General features: G+C 38.6%; 1 protein-coding gene across 3 annotated transcripts in view; it reads right to left on the bottom strand.

Annotated features, from left to right (window-relative positions):
• ITGA6 (integrin subunit alpha 6) overlaps positions 1-15,741 on the bottom strand; it is a 62,696-nt gene extending 46,955 nt beyond the window's left edge. For 2 of the 3 annotated variants that reach the window (XM_063429732.1, XM_063429733.1), the window contains exon 1: positions 15,179-15,740. In XM_063429732.1, the coding sequence (XP_063285802.1) occupies positions 15,179-15,360 (182 nt within the window). In that variant the 5' untranslated portion in view covers positions 15,361-15,740. Of the gene's footprint in view, positions 1-15,178 lie in introns of all 3 variants that reach the window. The other variant, XM_063429734.1, reaches the window with a different exon arrangement.
• Between the last annotated feature and the right edge of the window lie 485 nt (positions 15,742-16,226).

The following is a 16,226-nucleotide window of genomic DNA, read 5'->3' as shown; positions in this document are numbered from 1 at the left end:
CAAGAAAACAACACGAGGCTTTAAAGGGACAGTCCAAGAACCAATACAATAGGTTCAATGTGTAGGTAGGGTTACAACTGATTTTGCTGGGTGAGATTTTTTTTTTTTATTAACCTTTTTTTATGTTTTTGAAAAACTACATTTGCACAAAAACCACACACTTCTGTTCCTTCAACTTGCACAGTTTTATTTCTTTGCGAAAAAAAAAAAAAAGATACTTCCTGGGGATCCTGGGAATTGTATTCCACCCATTTACTCTCTACAACAGAAAACTGACAACTGAACTACCACTCCAGCATTGATTATTTAATAGGATTAAAAGTGCTAAGAAGTACCTGTTACAGTACACATAACTTTGTAAAAATAGATTTATATAACATTTCATCTATACATAGTGCTAGCAAAATTGCGATGTACAGATTTTATAATGAATATATCAAAATATAGGGTCCCTTCTTCCTTCTCCAACTGACAATCAATTTTCATGATAGAGTTGACATAAACCTCTCCCCCGAATGAAGGGTAGAGCATTAAAACCATCCTACCGGTGGTTCCTTCTTTGGCACAGCAACTACAGTACATGCTCTGTAGTTGCTGTGACATTTATCTATCAAGCATATCTTGAACTTGTCTAGGAAATATAGGAACGGAGGGACAGAGGTGTTAGTTTAACAAATATCCTGGGATATGACTTGCAATGAAAAATTTGCACAAAAATATCACATCAAACCACAACACGTCCTGGTACATGGTGAGAGAATACCTAGTCATCTTTTCCACATGAACTAAGACTGATTTATCATGTTATCCACTGCTTTTCAATATTTACATATACAGTCTTTTCATTAAACCCCAAAATGATGGAGAGTTGAAAAGGGAATTTCAAATTTAAAAAAAAAAAGAACTCAAATATATCTCCAGCTCAGCTGTTTTACTGATCAGCAATTTTGACCGGAAATTTATAAATTCCTTCTTCAATTCTGTACATTTCCCAATTTATTGAATAAACACCAAACCTAGAAACATGTGCAACAATGGATTCCAATACCAACCATTGGGAAACTGTTGAGCTCAGTTTGAAATTTGAAATTCTCTTCTTGACTCTCTGCAATCCTCATTGTAGTCAGTGACCACAATAATGTTCATATTGATAACAACATAAACCAAGACAATATTTTTTTAGAGGCTTTTTCAAGGTAAAATAGAGAAGTCGGGAATAAAACAAACCACGTGTCTGTCTTCCGTTATTTGCTAGCTAAAAAAAAAATCTAATTAATATTTTGCTCATCTTCCTTATGTGAAATAGGTACCCTGCTATAAAATCTCAGAAAAGATTCCTTCACTTATCTAAAGCCGACCAGGGCTTTACAAAATCCGATTCATAATTTCTACAGTGCTTCTTATAATCCATTTATCAAGAACGCACTTTTTTCCCATTGCGTATAGAATGTTAACGTAACCTCTAGAAACCTTAAGGCGCTAATAGCAAACAGCCCATCTGAAGAAATGCTCGTATGGTATTTTACAGTAGAGGTGCAAGGCTCTAAGAACATCATGGGACTCTGAACTCCTCCAGCAAACCTTAAAGAGACACTATAGACACCCAGACCACTTAATCATTGAAGTGGTCTGGGTGCAGTGTCCCTGTCCCCTTAATCCTGTAATTGTAATTACAGCAGTTATTGAGAAACTGCAATAATTACCTTGTAAAGTTAACTCCACCTCTAGTGGCTGTCTACCAGGGTCTTAGTGGACCTTTGGTCCGCTTAACAATACTGAACGTCCTCACGCTTTTCTATGGGGACATCCAGCGTCATCTTAAACAACAAAGGAAAGCATTGATTCAATGCTTTCCTATGAGGAAGTCCTAATGCGGTCATGGCGCTCGCCGCACATGTGCCTTAGGTCCCATCCATCAGCTGAAGAAGAGTGGAGGGACATCAGTGCTAGAATCAGGTAAGGCAAAAAAAAGGGCTTTTAACCCTTTCAATGCTGAGCGGAGGGTCTCAAGGGGGGCAGAGGGTACTATAAGGCTAGCAATAAATCACTGAATTGCAACAGTTAGGCCACAATAAATTGACTTTACAGTTCCCACGCTGAATCCTGCCGTTTGGTTTTCAATTCGCTACAATCTGAGGTTTCCTTTGTCAATTCTCCAGAACTGCAAGGTTGCAAGTAAACCCCTTATCAGCAAAATGTAAACTAAAATAGCTGAGTCAAAAAGCAAAACCAATATACCACATTGCAATCTAAGCCTTTAGCTGTCAAATCCCCAATTCTGTGAACAAATCGTTAATGTTGCAGAACACTCCTGTTCCAAGCATGCTCAGACTAAAATCATGACCTGCAGGTTTAAATTCTTCCAGGATTACATTCAGCAATGATTCAGAATACGTTTAGTTAGAACTTGCAGTCGTCCATATTTTGAGTACAAACTGACACGAAATGTTTCAGGAGCTCCAGGGACACCGCCCATTGAGTCACATGAGGAATTTAGTACGCACACCTAGTGTTGTTTTTTTTTTACGTACAAACAGTCTGTATTCAGAGTGCTAAGCCAATCTTTTTCCAACACCTATAACTTCAGGGCATGGTTCTTTGTCATAGAGCAAAGACTTGTAATTTAACTAGAGCTCACACTTAGGGATAATTCCTCCTTTATTATGGTTTATGAAAAAAACTAAGAAACTTTCACTAGGGCCTAACACAGCTGTTTATGTGCATGAATGTAACCAAAGAGACCTCATGTTACAGCTATAAGTAGTCAAGACATTTTAAAGTTCTGTTTCAAGAACCATAAACCAAATGGCTAGCTAGGCAGCTGATCAATGTATACGTTTAGGGGCGCATACGCTAAACTGCGAATTGTAAATTGGAAACCATATATGTATTATTAAAGCCATGTAGATTGGATTAGCCGTATTAGTCCAGTAGACAAGACGCAAAGATACCTTGTTTTATTGGACTAACATAATATTTGAAAAACAAGAGAGGAAAACTCCTGAAAGCTTGTCTTTGAAATATTATGTTAGTCCAATAAACAAGGTATCATTGCATACTGCAATACTCTGGTATTCTCGCATCTTATTATTAACGCCAAAATTCTCAGAAAAAGTCAGAAACATTCTCCAGCAAAAAAAAAAATAATAATAATAATTCAGTTGACTACAGTTTTACAGCTGAATGGTGAACATCTTAAAACTACAGCTCACAACCTGTGTTGCAACATTATTCACTAACGTACGATCCAAAGCACATTAAAATCCAAGTAGTTAAATTCAGGCTAAATAAAAATCGAGTTTTGTCTATAGGAGAGATGGAGATTTTTTGTTGTTCTTTCCTAAATTTTGCAATCTGGATTTTAATTCACTGCAACGTAGTTTAATGATTAACCCTGCTGCTAGTCTTTTTCAAGTTTATGTCCTTTTACAAGCACTGTCGAGGTTTTTTTTTTAACCACCCCAGACACACCTAATTTGACAGCTGCTTCCAATACAGAGCATCAAAACAATAAAAAGTGTGTCTGTTGCCAAAGATGTTGCAGATGACCCTCTAAGTGGCTTAGCGCAGAGCACCTTGCGTTTAAATAACACAGCTGGTACACCAAACCCACAAATAACAGTCCCAGACTCCCACTGTTTATGTATCCATCATTATGACTTCTGGAAAATTTGCTTTATTTCCTGCGTCTGGACATTGTGCCGGAGCACAGGTTAATTTCTCACCCTCACAGTCTATAATGCTAAGATTTTACATTTATCAAAGTTATGGTGGTCAAAAAGTTGATCAACAGTTTCTGAAGAGCTATAGCTTTTATTGTGCTTTACCAAGCTTAGAGGGGAACTAACAATTGCCAGGATTTTTAATATTATATTTACTTATTATCCCTATATTAGACAAAAATAGTTTTGTAAAGTCAGAAAGAAATAATTCAGTCAAGAAATCCTTACATCATTCCGAAACTGGACACCTCCATCTTGGCTCCCGGTCAATCACTGTTTTAAATGTAGCTCTTTTTCACCATTGAGCAGACGGCGAAATCAAAGAAACCAAAATAAAGAGATTCGTATTGCGTGGCCTGGTGGTGACTAGACTGGACTTTGATGTCAATTGCAAAATCTTTAATATACACTTTAACCCCTTAAGGACACATGACATGTGTGACATGTCATGATTCCCTTTTATTCCAGAAGTTTGGTCCTTAAGGGGTTAAAAGAAAATCTAGCATCACAAGAAACAACTTGATTTTCAATGTTTTATTGAATGTTGCAATCTGCAGAGAAATGGCGATTCCGGTATAAGAGTCCTGATCTACCTGCTATAAGCCTTTGGTTGTATTTTTATTATTATTATTATTACTAAAACTGTTGTACAGCGCTGCCGAATATGTTGGCGCCTAATAAATAGTAATAATAATAATAACTGTATAACAGCCAGACAAGCAAACATATAGTAGCAACAACACATGTTGGACATACCTGAGCAGACGGTGGTAAGGACCCTGCTCAAACGAGCTTACAGTCTAAGAGGGATATCATTTCTCAAAGAATATTTTTTGTACAGCGCTGCGGAATTTGTTGACGCTATATAAAAATAATAATATTAATAATAATAATAATATACATTTAGTTAATTCTAGCAGTACGGGTAATAGGGGGAAAGATCATTAAAGGAAATGATGAGTGCTCAGTTTCCCATTGATAACAGTAGGAATGGAGCATATAAACGCAGGGGGCAAAGAGAACACACAGTCTGATAGCCTCACCTTATCTCTCTTGGAAAAACATTCCAGGACATGCTTGAAAGGGAGACAAAACACATGATATCATCTATCTATGCAGATAGGTGACCTGTATTTTCCTGGGGAGGGGAGGGGGGCTAAGTGAAGGGGTGCTCAGTCATTAACTGGTCTAGAGTCCAGATTTATGTACAAGTCTATTCAGTTTTCTGTCTTTCCCAGATCTCAAGCAATAAAGTCACAGAGGGAGACAAAGGATTTATTTTATGAGCATCAAAGCCAATAGGTCTTATTAGAAAAGTTATCCTAGCTCTAATTGTGCCAGACAGATGGCTCAGTCATCTCTTTAAACATCAAATACAGCTTTGTCTGCAATAGTCAAAGGGGGGCGAGCTGGGCATCTCCTGCCTGTGATGTGTGTTTAATTCTACCTTATCAAATGCGGGCTCTGGTAGTTTGCTGCCCTTAAAAGGATAGCTGGAATGTTGTGTAAACACTCAAATAAACACCATGTATGCATTTTCATAGAATTGTCTTCTGGTGCTTACTATTCAAACTCCCTGCAAAAAAGAGATCACCTAGGACAGTGCAGGTCTATTTTTTATCTACACACCGAAAAGTACTTAAAGGACCACTATAGGCACCCAGACCACTTCAGCTCAATGAAGTGGTCTGGGTGCCAGGTCCCTCTAGTTTTAACCCTGCCGCTGAAAACACTGTTTCACTGAGAGTTAATCCAGTCTCTAGTGGCTGTCTCACTGACAGCCGCTAGAGGCGCTTCCGGGATTGGACGTCCATAGGAAAGCATTGAGTAATGCTTTTCTATGGGCGGTTTGAATGCGCGAGCGGCTCTTGCCGTCTGCAGTCTGAGCTGACGTTGGCAGAGGGAGGAGAGTTCCCCAGCGCCGGAGAAAGGTAAGTGGCTGAAGAGGTTTCAACCCCTTCAGCCCAGCGGGAGGGGGGCCCTAAGGGTGGGGGTGGGGGGGACCTAATGACACTATAGTGGAAGGAAACAAGTTTGTTTTCCTGGCACTATAGTGGTCCTTTAATTTTCACAGTTTTTAATACTCATTGATAAAATGTTTCTCTACTAGAAAAAAAAATCATTTATATTCAGGAAAGCACATAAGATACATAGTATACATTTATGTATCTCCCAAGTGTCCCGGAAGCAGTGTTTCAGTCATTATGTATGACACCTCTCACCACTAAGACTTTTCACCAAGTGTGTGCGCAAGCTCGTCAAATACACTCTTGGTCGCAAAAGACCTCACAAAGATTCAGCCATGAATGAGAGCTTCCGCATCTCTTTGTATATACAATGCACGGGCTTGGATGGAAAGTCTTGTGGTCTCAACATCGATACAAGTTGGATATACATAACCATTTTTTTTTACCTAGGAAATGTATCATTACTCTTCAGGTGACCAGAAAAACAATAAATGTAGCCAAAATCTGCTTAAAGGTAATTCAATAAAGTTTGAATTGACATAAATTTAACGTGAATTTCAAATTATAAGCCGAAATAACAAAATGGGAAACATAGCTGACTAGTAGAATGTTTGCAATTTGGTGTAAAATTTTAAATTCACTTGGATTTCATCCGTAATTATAGACAATTCCCACTTTATTGAATACCCCCGTTGATGTTACCATGTACGCGTACATAGCCTCAAATGAAACAAACTTCTTAATCACTCTCCCACGTCCATTTAGTTTGCAATCGTAAAAAAGTGACAAATTGATCACCAATGCTTTAAAATGTAAAGTAATGACACACTTTATGAATAATACATTGAAATCCATCACATGCTCTGCATAATGAAGAAACCTTGAGCAGCAGACCATGCTATATTCTCTGTATTAATGATAGTGATCCTAACTAAGCGTACACTAATGTAGCATTTACATAATGAGATAGCACAGGCAGTTTATGAAAATGAAACTCCTGATCTTGCAACCTCTACTTTGTTAATTGTTTTGTTACTTTTAAATAATGTATTTCGCCCTCTGGGAAGTTGCCAAGCTCAACGAATTTCTTACAAATAGAATCTACCGTATTTACTTAAATCTAGTGTTCACCTTTTTTGGAAAATAAAGTTCCCAAAATTTGAATGCGCATTAGATTTGATGGTGCACTACATTCTGGGCAAAATTCTACATTTTCTGGCAAATTAAATCTGGTGAATTCAAACAGGCAAATTCACCCAGGCAAATTTCATTCCAGCAAATTCACACAGGCAAATTTTCTTCCTGAAAGAGGGCTTAAGAAAGAATAGACTTAACATGTTACATCAAAATTGAAATACCATCACTGTTACTATGGTGTATGGCAATAAACATTTTCATTGTAGCACAATGTTGTATAGTAATATCTTCTTGTATAAATGTGCATTACATTCGCCAGCAAAAACATTTTTCAGCTTCCAGGTTTCAAAAATTGAGATGCGCGTTAGATTCGATGGCGCGTTAGATTCGATGGCGCATTAGATTCCTGTAAATATGGTACTTTCTGTGCAGTCTGTTTCAGTACTGGTCCTTACCCAAGGGAAAAAAAATAATTTTTCACCATGAGTTCCGGTCATTCAATAAGCCAATATTCAGACATTATTTTTACATTCTGGTTGCACTTTGGAACATTTGTTCAAAAAATACCAGCAGATTCTTGGAGAATAATTATGACCTGGCTATTTTTTATTTTTTACAAATATTTTTTTATTTTCTGTATATTATAATATGGGGGGTTGCAGTTCTACAGCTGCGATATGGGTGCTATAAGTTTACAAAGCGATTCCTTTCATCTTAAGGACAGAAATTACCGTAAGTGGGACAAAACTGAGCATTCTGGCTGCCTGACTGACACTCCGAGGGGATGACTTAGAGTTGCAACAATACTTACAGAATGCAGTTCTAGAAATGAGAGCGCAAGCTGGTTACTCATTGCACCCTCAACACTGCAAAGTGGTGATAGTTCTTAGAGTGACAATTTCACAGCGCCATGTGGTTGAATATTATTACGCTCCAAGCTGCCCAAAGATCATGATAACTATTATTTCATTTGGGTGCTAAATTGCTAATGATAACATATTTTATCATGAATAATACACATGGATTTCTCTACGTCACACACATGGCCTGGGTATAACTCTTAATATTGCCAAAGCCAGTATTACTCATTTAATTGGCCGCAGTATGATTGGAGCTTGCAAACACATGACCCTGAGATGTGATCAGGTGTGGCACTTACCAACTGAGCTATACAGTCCATTAACAGTTGGAGGCCCAAGGACCATATTTTCGGCAAGCAAGGATTATGTGACATTGACCAAAAATACAAATACCATCATTTAAAAAAAAAAAACAGTAACTGCATAAATGTATATTCTCTCATCAAGTCTCTGTTTTGGATTACCATGTGATAACACTTACTCATGATCACACATAACCGACAGTCTGCTGCCAGAGCTGGATTAATTCCAAAATTTAGTCTTAGAATTGTACTTTATATATTTTTTAGCTCCTCGTTGTAATGGATATCCCACTTCTTTGGCACTCAACGTTTAAATACTTTGTTTTACCTTAAAAAAACAAGTTTCTATATATAGAGGACTAGATAGATAGATAGATAGAGAGATAGAGAGAGATAGAGAGAGAGAGAGAGAGAGAGAGATAGAGATAGATAGATAGAGAGATAGAGAGATAGATAGAGAGATAGATAGATAGATAGAGAGATAGATAGATAGATAGATAGAGAGATAGATAGAGAGAGATAGATAGAGAGATAGAGAGACAGACAGACAGACAGACAGACAGACAGACAGATAGATAGATAGACAGACAGACAGACAGACAGACAGATAGATAGATAGGAGAGATAGATAGATAGATAGATAGATAGATAGATAGACGATAAAATTTTATACAGTTCGCCATAATTTGATCCAATATACCACAGTTTTTTACTACTGGATATGGACTTAAAAGTGCCCCCCTCATCCTATATCATTTTAGCAGTTCTTTTATTCATCTAAGCATCTGGCAAAGAAGTTATGTATTTTTGAATACACTTATTGCCCAGTGCAATGGTCACATAATGGATAAAGAAACAAGTCAGATGAAAGTGCTTTTTTTTTTACAAATCAGTTAAGTGTTTATTAGTTTTGGTAATGGGTTACCAAGCTAGTTTTGCAATTCAAGAATGGATCACCAAGCAAATACTCAGCACATAATATGGCTCCCTGTTAAAAAAAATAAAGAAAATTGTTAAAGAAAATATTCCAGGCACCATAACAACTTAATCTGCCATACGTGCCTTTCTTATCAATGGGGACCTACTGAATGGTTACCTCGTCAGCTGACCACTCTAGCCAATCAGTGTGCCCCAGCCAGCTGTCCTCTGGGGGACCTGGAGATCAGCACTGGATTCAATCTTTGGGGTAATCTGTTCGAGAATGGTTTAACCCCTTATGGCCCCATAAATACTTCATTCCATGTAGCTTTTATGGTGATCGGAGAGTCCTTTAAAGAACAATTTCAGCACACAGTACTGACTGACTGAGTTACATTTTGTAAGCCGTTTTTGGAATGATCTTTCCTAACTTTCCGTGGCTGCTTTGCTTTACAAACATGCACAGACAAGACAGGCTGTGCTGTGAATACATGCAGCAACCAATATATTCCAATACATCTAGCTGATAAAAAAAAACTCCTAGTCTCAGCTCAGTGCCAGCGATTAGCTGTGAAAACATACTCGCTAAGAGGAAGAATGAAGACTGGAGTGTTAGATAACATGCAATCCTAGCTCTCTATCATTCTGCAACTATAAATATAAACAGAAAGAAAAAAATAGAGATTGAAATGACGAAAAGTAAGATTTATAAAAAACACTTTTATATAACTACTTTGTCTTATGGAGGTTTCCTACGCCTGACCAGCTATGACCAGCAAAGGAACAAACTGTGCTCCGTTTCCTGTGGTCAGAGAAATTTCCCACAATTCTTACCTTTCCTCCGTGATCTTGCGATGCTTCCTGTCAGTATTCCCGAACGTCCTGTCTTTTAGACAGAATGCCGGAAAACTACATTTTCCATTAGTGTTAGGATGCAATTCGGGACTTTGTTCGGATCGAAATTTGTGAGAAACTGCTATGTTTACATTAGGGTTAATCCAGCCTCTAGTGGCTGTCTCACTGACAGCTGCTAGAGGCGCTTCCGCGCTTCTCACTGTGAAAATCACAGTGAGAAGACACTGACGTCCATAGGAAAGCATTGAGAAATGCTTTCCTATGGACTGATTGAATGCACGCGCGCATGCACATTCGGCAGATGACGTCGGAAGAGGGAGGAGAGTCCCCAGTGCCGAGGGAGCCCGGCCCTGGAGAAAGGTAAGGGATTAACCCCTTCCTCCCCCTTCAGCCCGGCGAGAGTGAGACCCTGAGGGTGGGGGGGACCCAAAGACCCTATAGTGCCAGGAAAACGAGTTTGTTTTCCTGGCACTATAGTGGTCCTTTAAGTTTATTATATTCTGTAGATTAAGAACATTTTTGGTAAGATTTGTTAAGTCCAAAACCAATTAAAGAGAAACTACTCTTAAAACAAGCTTAGATGATGGCAGAATGCACCTGTCACAAAAATTACTTGAATACACATTCTAAAGGATAAAATTTAATCTTCACACCATGCTAGCCAAAGAGCAAGCTAATATCTAAATTGTATTTCTTGCTAAAAAAAAGAATTTATCAGCTTGCTCATATAACTGCGCAGTATGCTATATTTTATATTTTAAGCTTTACATTTGATTTTCGAACATACTATATTTAATTGTGGACTGAATTTTATTGGTGACCCTGTCATCCAAATATTTATAGGCGACGGATTTGTTTTACTGTACCGATTGATTCTATCAGCTTTCAGATTGTAAATAACTAAGTGCTGGGGATAGGTGCAGATATTTTCCTAACAAGCAGTCTTTAAAAACAGGCTATTCAACCTCTCTAAATGGAAGTAGGAATTCCAATGCTGTACAATTTACAGCTGGGCGGCCTAACACAAGGAGAGGCCACTGCCAATCCACGCTCAAAGGATCATTACAAATTCTGATGGAAGGTTTGAATGGTAGGGATTCATCTTAGGGAAACTGGCCATTAATCAAGGCTTGCACGGAATAGTTTGAGATTTATTATAAATGGCAGGCATTCCAGCATGTAAAAATGTTAACCATTGAAGAGCTGGGACGACCTTTCAAAAATTTAACAAAAACTCACAAATCTATAAACAACAAACGTAAGCTTGATTAAGGTTAATTAATTAAAAAAACAGATTTCTTCCCCAATTTTTTTTAAAGATACATAAAACTGGAGTTTACATTAGTTTGACATATTTAAGTGTACAAGAAATATGCAATGTATCTAAATCCATCTATTGTTTTTTTTATTCATTAAACCGAGAATTGACAAGTAAATTACAAAGTTTAGGCTAAATTTTGCCGAGCAGAAAAATTGGCTGATTTGGAGAGGTTCTGGAAATCAAGAATGCATATTGCTATCTAACTTACAGGTTCCAACTTTCTTTATGCAACAGGAAAGAAAAACAATTACAGCGCTACGGAATGTGCTGGTGCTATGTAAATAATACAATAATAATAATAATAATAATAATTAGGACTATTTACATTACAAAGAACTAAAGTCTTATATTGCAGACTGGCAGAGCATTATCAGAGATGGGATCTCACTTCTGTCTGTATCTTCTATTTAGTTGTACAAGATGATCGGAGTACAAGAATATAGGACGATACAAGCCATTTATTCACGAAACAGCAAGCTGTACTGAGTCAACTAATGACTCACAAAATTTAGGCTGGAAGAACAAAATTGGAAAAAATAACAAACTTCAGCAAAAAAAATCACCAATTTTTGGTTAAAAAAAGTTGCTAGTCAACCCACCACAACTGAATGAATGTTTAGTGAATGAAAAGCAATATTATGTACATCTAAGACACCTGTTTGAACTGGACATTCCATTTTAGAACATTAAGTATTTTTCTTTAGAAATCATGGACAAATTGTGCTTTACCATAAACTGCATAAACAAGGTATACAAGTGTTGGATGACAAACAAGGTTAATGGTAAAAAAGAGGTGATCACCATAAAGCTCAGTGTCCGATGATCTTTCTGTCATTTGCAATGATGACTTTTCCCAGGGTGCATTCTTTAAACAGTAAGTTATATACAGTTGGCATCCCAACTGTTGAGCATAGACCAAAACAGAAAAGTTGGAGATAGTTTTTGCCACTCTCAGCTAATTTATCTTACAATATTATTATTATTATTTTATTATTTATATAGCGCCATCAGATTCCATAGCGCTGTACCATGGATCAATGTTAGACTCCAATTCACCGACACCAAATCTCACAATTTATTTAATAAACTCCTTGATGTTTGTACATTACATGTCTATGCAAAATGCAAAGCAGTAGTCTGTAAACCATAAAATGAAATGTTTCTATCAATCAACTCAGAGATGAAAAACCTTTACCGGTTTATGGCCTGGATGAGCATGATGCAAACCAATTGTCTCTTTTTTGGGGTGAGGGGTTTATTCACTACTGACTAAGCCTGTCAAATAACAATAGACTGCTATAATCCCAGGCCAGGCCATTCAGAGAGCTTTGTTGATGCCCTGGAATTCTTTTGTAGGACATGGTAATGTGTAGGCAAGAGAAGGAATTGCTGGCCCTGACACTACACTGTGTCAAACACTAGGGACAAAGGATTCATTTGGGATTGCAGAAGCTGGGAGTGGCCAATTGCAGGGGTTCACACAGAGTCTGCACCAGTGCAAATTAAGCAGCTTTTTTTATTACTGGCATTTTTAAGGCGCCAACATATTCCGTACCGCTGACAGTTAATTCTTAGTTTTTGACATTAAAAAAAGGTTTTGAAAAATTTGTGGAATCAGTGTAAATTCCACCCCCACCCCAGTACCATCCCTTTGGAATGTTTACAAAAGTGAACTGGCAATAGTGTTGCTATTGTCATTCAACTTCCCTAGGTAGAATGATCCAAATGCAGATAGATGTTCCATAGGCAGACCCCGACGGATGCAAGAAATCAATTATTTAAAAATAGCAAAGTTCTTGAGAATCATAAATTATAATGAAATACAGTAGCACTGAATCATGCCATAGTCACAAATTCCGACCCTACCAATATTAATATGGAAAACATATTTAGCATTCAGAATATCAATTGGCTGGAAGCTTACAATGCACTTAACATGTCAGCAGACAGACATGTGGCTGAACCAATTCTAACACAACAACCGCATCCTAAAAAGTGTATATTCTCAAAGTATAAATAATATAATCCAGTATTTTACTATTGTCACTTGTGAATATTAAATTGGAAAGGTTGTGCATATTTAAATAAAAAACAAGCTGGCAGAATGACTTTATGAACACAAATCTCTGAGCCATTATTATAATTATTTAATGTATAATGCGTGGACTCTATACCATAGTGTCGTACAAATGACTCCAATGTATTATGTCACTGGTGAGGTTCCGCATTATTTGAAATGAATACAGAGGAGTTTATTTCCTGAAACACTTGTGAGCTACTTCAATGGGTGTGACCGGTAAAAAGCACTTGTTAAATTAAGGTTCTGGGCAGCAAGAAATATTTTTCCTGTTATTTCACATAAAAGGGAAAGAAACTGATGGGTTCCAACAAGAAAGTTACTGTTTGCCTCCTGGTGTCTATGCACTAACAGCTGGGCGTCATATTGAGAGATGTACTAAGAAATGGTATAAGAGGGAGTTTGTGCAATAATCCCAGAAGTATTACCATAATCTAAGATATTTTATGAAACATTTACACTACTTTGTGTTAAATCTCAAAAACCTCTCTCAGGCAAACATCTGCTGTAAGACAACAATCCTATCATGCTCAGCCATTACTTGTACAGACTTATCTGGTAAGAGAGAGAGAAGGGGGGGGAGGGGACAAGCCTTCCACTTTCTATCATTTTTGTTGCACTAGACTAGAGACTTGACCAAAATATGCTTTAACTTCCTCAACACCCCTTTCTTCCTGTGAGCATCAAAAACAATGTATCCTGCACACAGACCACAGAACCAGAAGTGTTAATTATCAGGCAGTCACCCCAGCACAACACACAGAGTGACAATAAAGATGTATAGAACAACAGCTGGAGGGCCAGAGGCAGCCACTCCTGGGAACAACCAGAGGGGCTTAAAAAAGGCAATACAAAGAGAGAACAATGCATGCATGGGCTGGGGAAGGAGGGTGACTCAGAAAGGTTACACTGGGTGACATGATGGGGGTGGGGGAATGGGGACAGTTGCCCTAAACTAGGGGCTGTGAAACACCAGAAAAGGCAACTTGTCCATATGGACTGGCAACCACACACTTTTCTAGTTCAGCATATCTGGGGTATGTTCAAAGCTTCTATGCTGATAGAGGCTGCTTTGTTCCTGCTTGTCAAACACACAGTGCAGTCCTCTCTCTGTAAGCCTCAGCTGCTGCAGAAACTCTTAGAGACTGACCTACCAAGCCGGCAGCTAGAGCCCTGCAGGATTGCAACAGTGTAAGCGGACAAGCGACACCTGCATCTACCAGGCATAGGCAACCTTCGGCACTCCAGATGTTTTGGACTACACCTCCCATGATGCTTTGCCAGCATTATGGGTGTAAGAGCATTATGGGGGATTTAGTTCACAACATCTGGAGTGCCGGCGGTTGCCTATCCCTGATTCTAGGCAATCAGGAGATGAAAAGGATCTATTATTTTTGTCGTTTAATCATTTACCTGAAAAATACACAGTTGCAAAGTCCACAGAATCAGTCATCTATGGCAGATGTTAACAACACAGAGCTTTCAACAGGATCTGAGAAACATTAGCAAATGATTTGAATGCCTATATGTAGGTGTATGTGTATATATTTAATATATATCTCAGATACTAACTATATATTAAATATGTATATTTCCTGAAACATTTATTGTACCATATGGGATACTTTACAGTTTTGATCTGTCAATCATTGTTTTGTGTAAAGTTACGGCCAGGAGGCTGACTGTCACCTCTCTGATCACCAAGCCGTGTCTGCAGCTGTAAAAACCTCTCAGATCTACAAACAACCCCTTTATCTGAATTATTTGTTTTCAGCATTTATTCACATATCGGACTATATTTCTATATCTCTATCAGTGCTTCCGCTCAAACCAATTTTTGCAAAGTACACCTGGACACACTTTCTGTCCCCTCCAAAATTAATTTAAAGAAAAAATAATAATAAATAAATCAATGTATCGATTAATAGATACTCCTTATCCTGAACGTTCCATTCCGCAGGATCATCGCAGCCAATCCTGCGGGTGGCACATTATAGAAGGAAACGTTTCGGGACTTACAGCCGTTTATCCTCGGGGGTCAGCTGCCGATGCATGGCCAGAGAAAAGCCGAAAAAGCTGCCGGGTTCTCCGCTCTTGGAGATGACATTGTCAGTATCCAGGTTGAAGGCAGTGACCCAGGGGCCCCATGTCAGACAGCAGGACAGGTAAAACCAGGCAGCCATTCTCCCTGCAGCAGCCATGTGTGACAGACTGGTATTAAATCCACTCCAAGTATTAAATAACTCCCAGTGTTAGATCCACTCAATCCAAGGCTCTGTCTCAGGGCTCAGTGTCCTTTGATTTCCTGCCTGGGTAATTTTTTGGGGGGATTCTGCTGCCCCCTCCCTGTGCCCTTTCCCCTGCTGCAGACTGAGCGCTCCCTTGTCCTCCAGCAGACTGGGCTCTTATATGAAGAGCTTCCCAGCCAATCACACTCCGCCCCCTCTGCCCAAGCTTTGCAGCCTGGGGCTCTCAGGTCTTCTCCAGGGTTTCCCTGCCCAGCCCTGCCCTGCCCAGCAATGCCCAACCTAGCCCTGCCCACTCTCCAACACTTCCTGCCCGCAGAGCAGGTGCCTTGTCTTTTACAGCAAACTGATAATAACTTGAGTCAAGTCTACACAGTCACAGGGAGGGGCTCAGTCAGTACATGGGAATGAGAGCCAGCAGATCTGGGCAGGGCTCACAGCCATACCTTAGTCAAACCCAAATACTGTGCCTCAGGTAACACTATTTCAGCCAGGGATTGCAGCAGCAAAAAGAATTGAGAATACTCAGGGTTGCCTGTCATTGATTGTAAGCTCTTAGGACTAGGGATGGTATTTTATTTGACATCCCTTTTGTATTTTACCACATTTTTTGCATGCAGGTAATTCTGGCATTTTATGTACACACTAAACGTTAATTAAGAAAATAAATATAAAAGCTGTGGTGTGTACTTTTTGCAGTGTGGTTTGTGTGCTGTAAGAATTCTTTGCTAGGTTATTCATAATTTTGGGTGAAATCTCAAATTGGAAAATGAAGACTTGACTTTTATCAAACTGTTTATGTGTCTTTATTGTTACTGCAA

Source organism: Pelobates fuscus, chromosome 8, assembly GCF_036172605.1.
Source record: "Pelobates fuscus isolate aPelFus1 chromosome 8, aPelFus1.pri, whole genome shotgun sequence".
In the NCBI taxonomy this organism is placed as follows: domain Eukaryota; kingdom Metazoa; phylum Chordata; class Amphibia; order Anura; family Pelobatidae; genus Pelobates; species Pelobates fuscus.
Note: the sequence above shows the minus strand (reverse complement) of the source record. Positions and strands in the feature narration are given on the sequence as shown.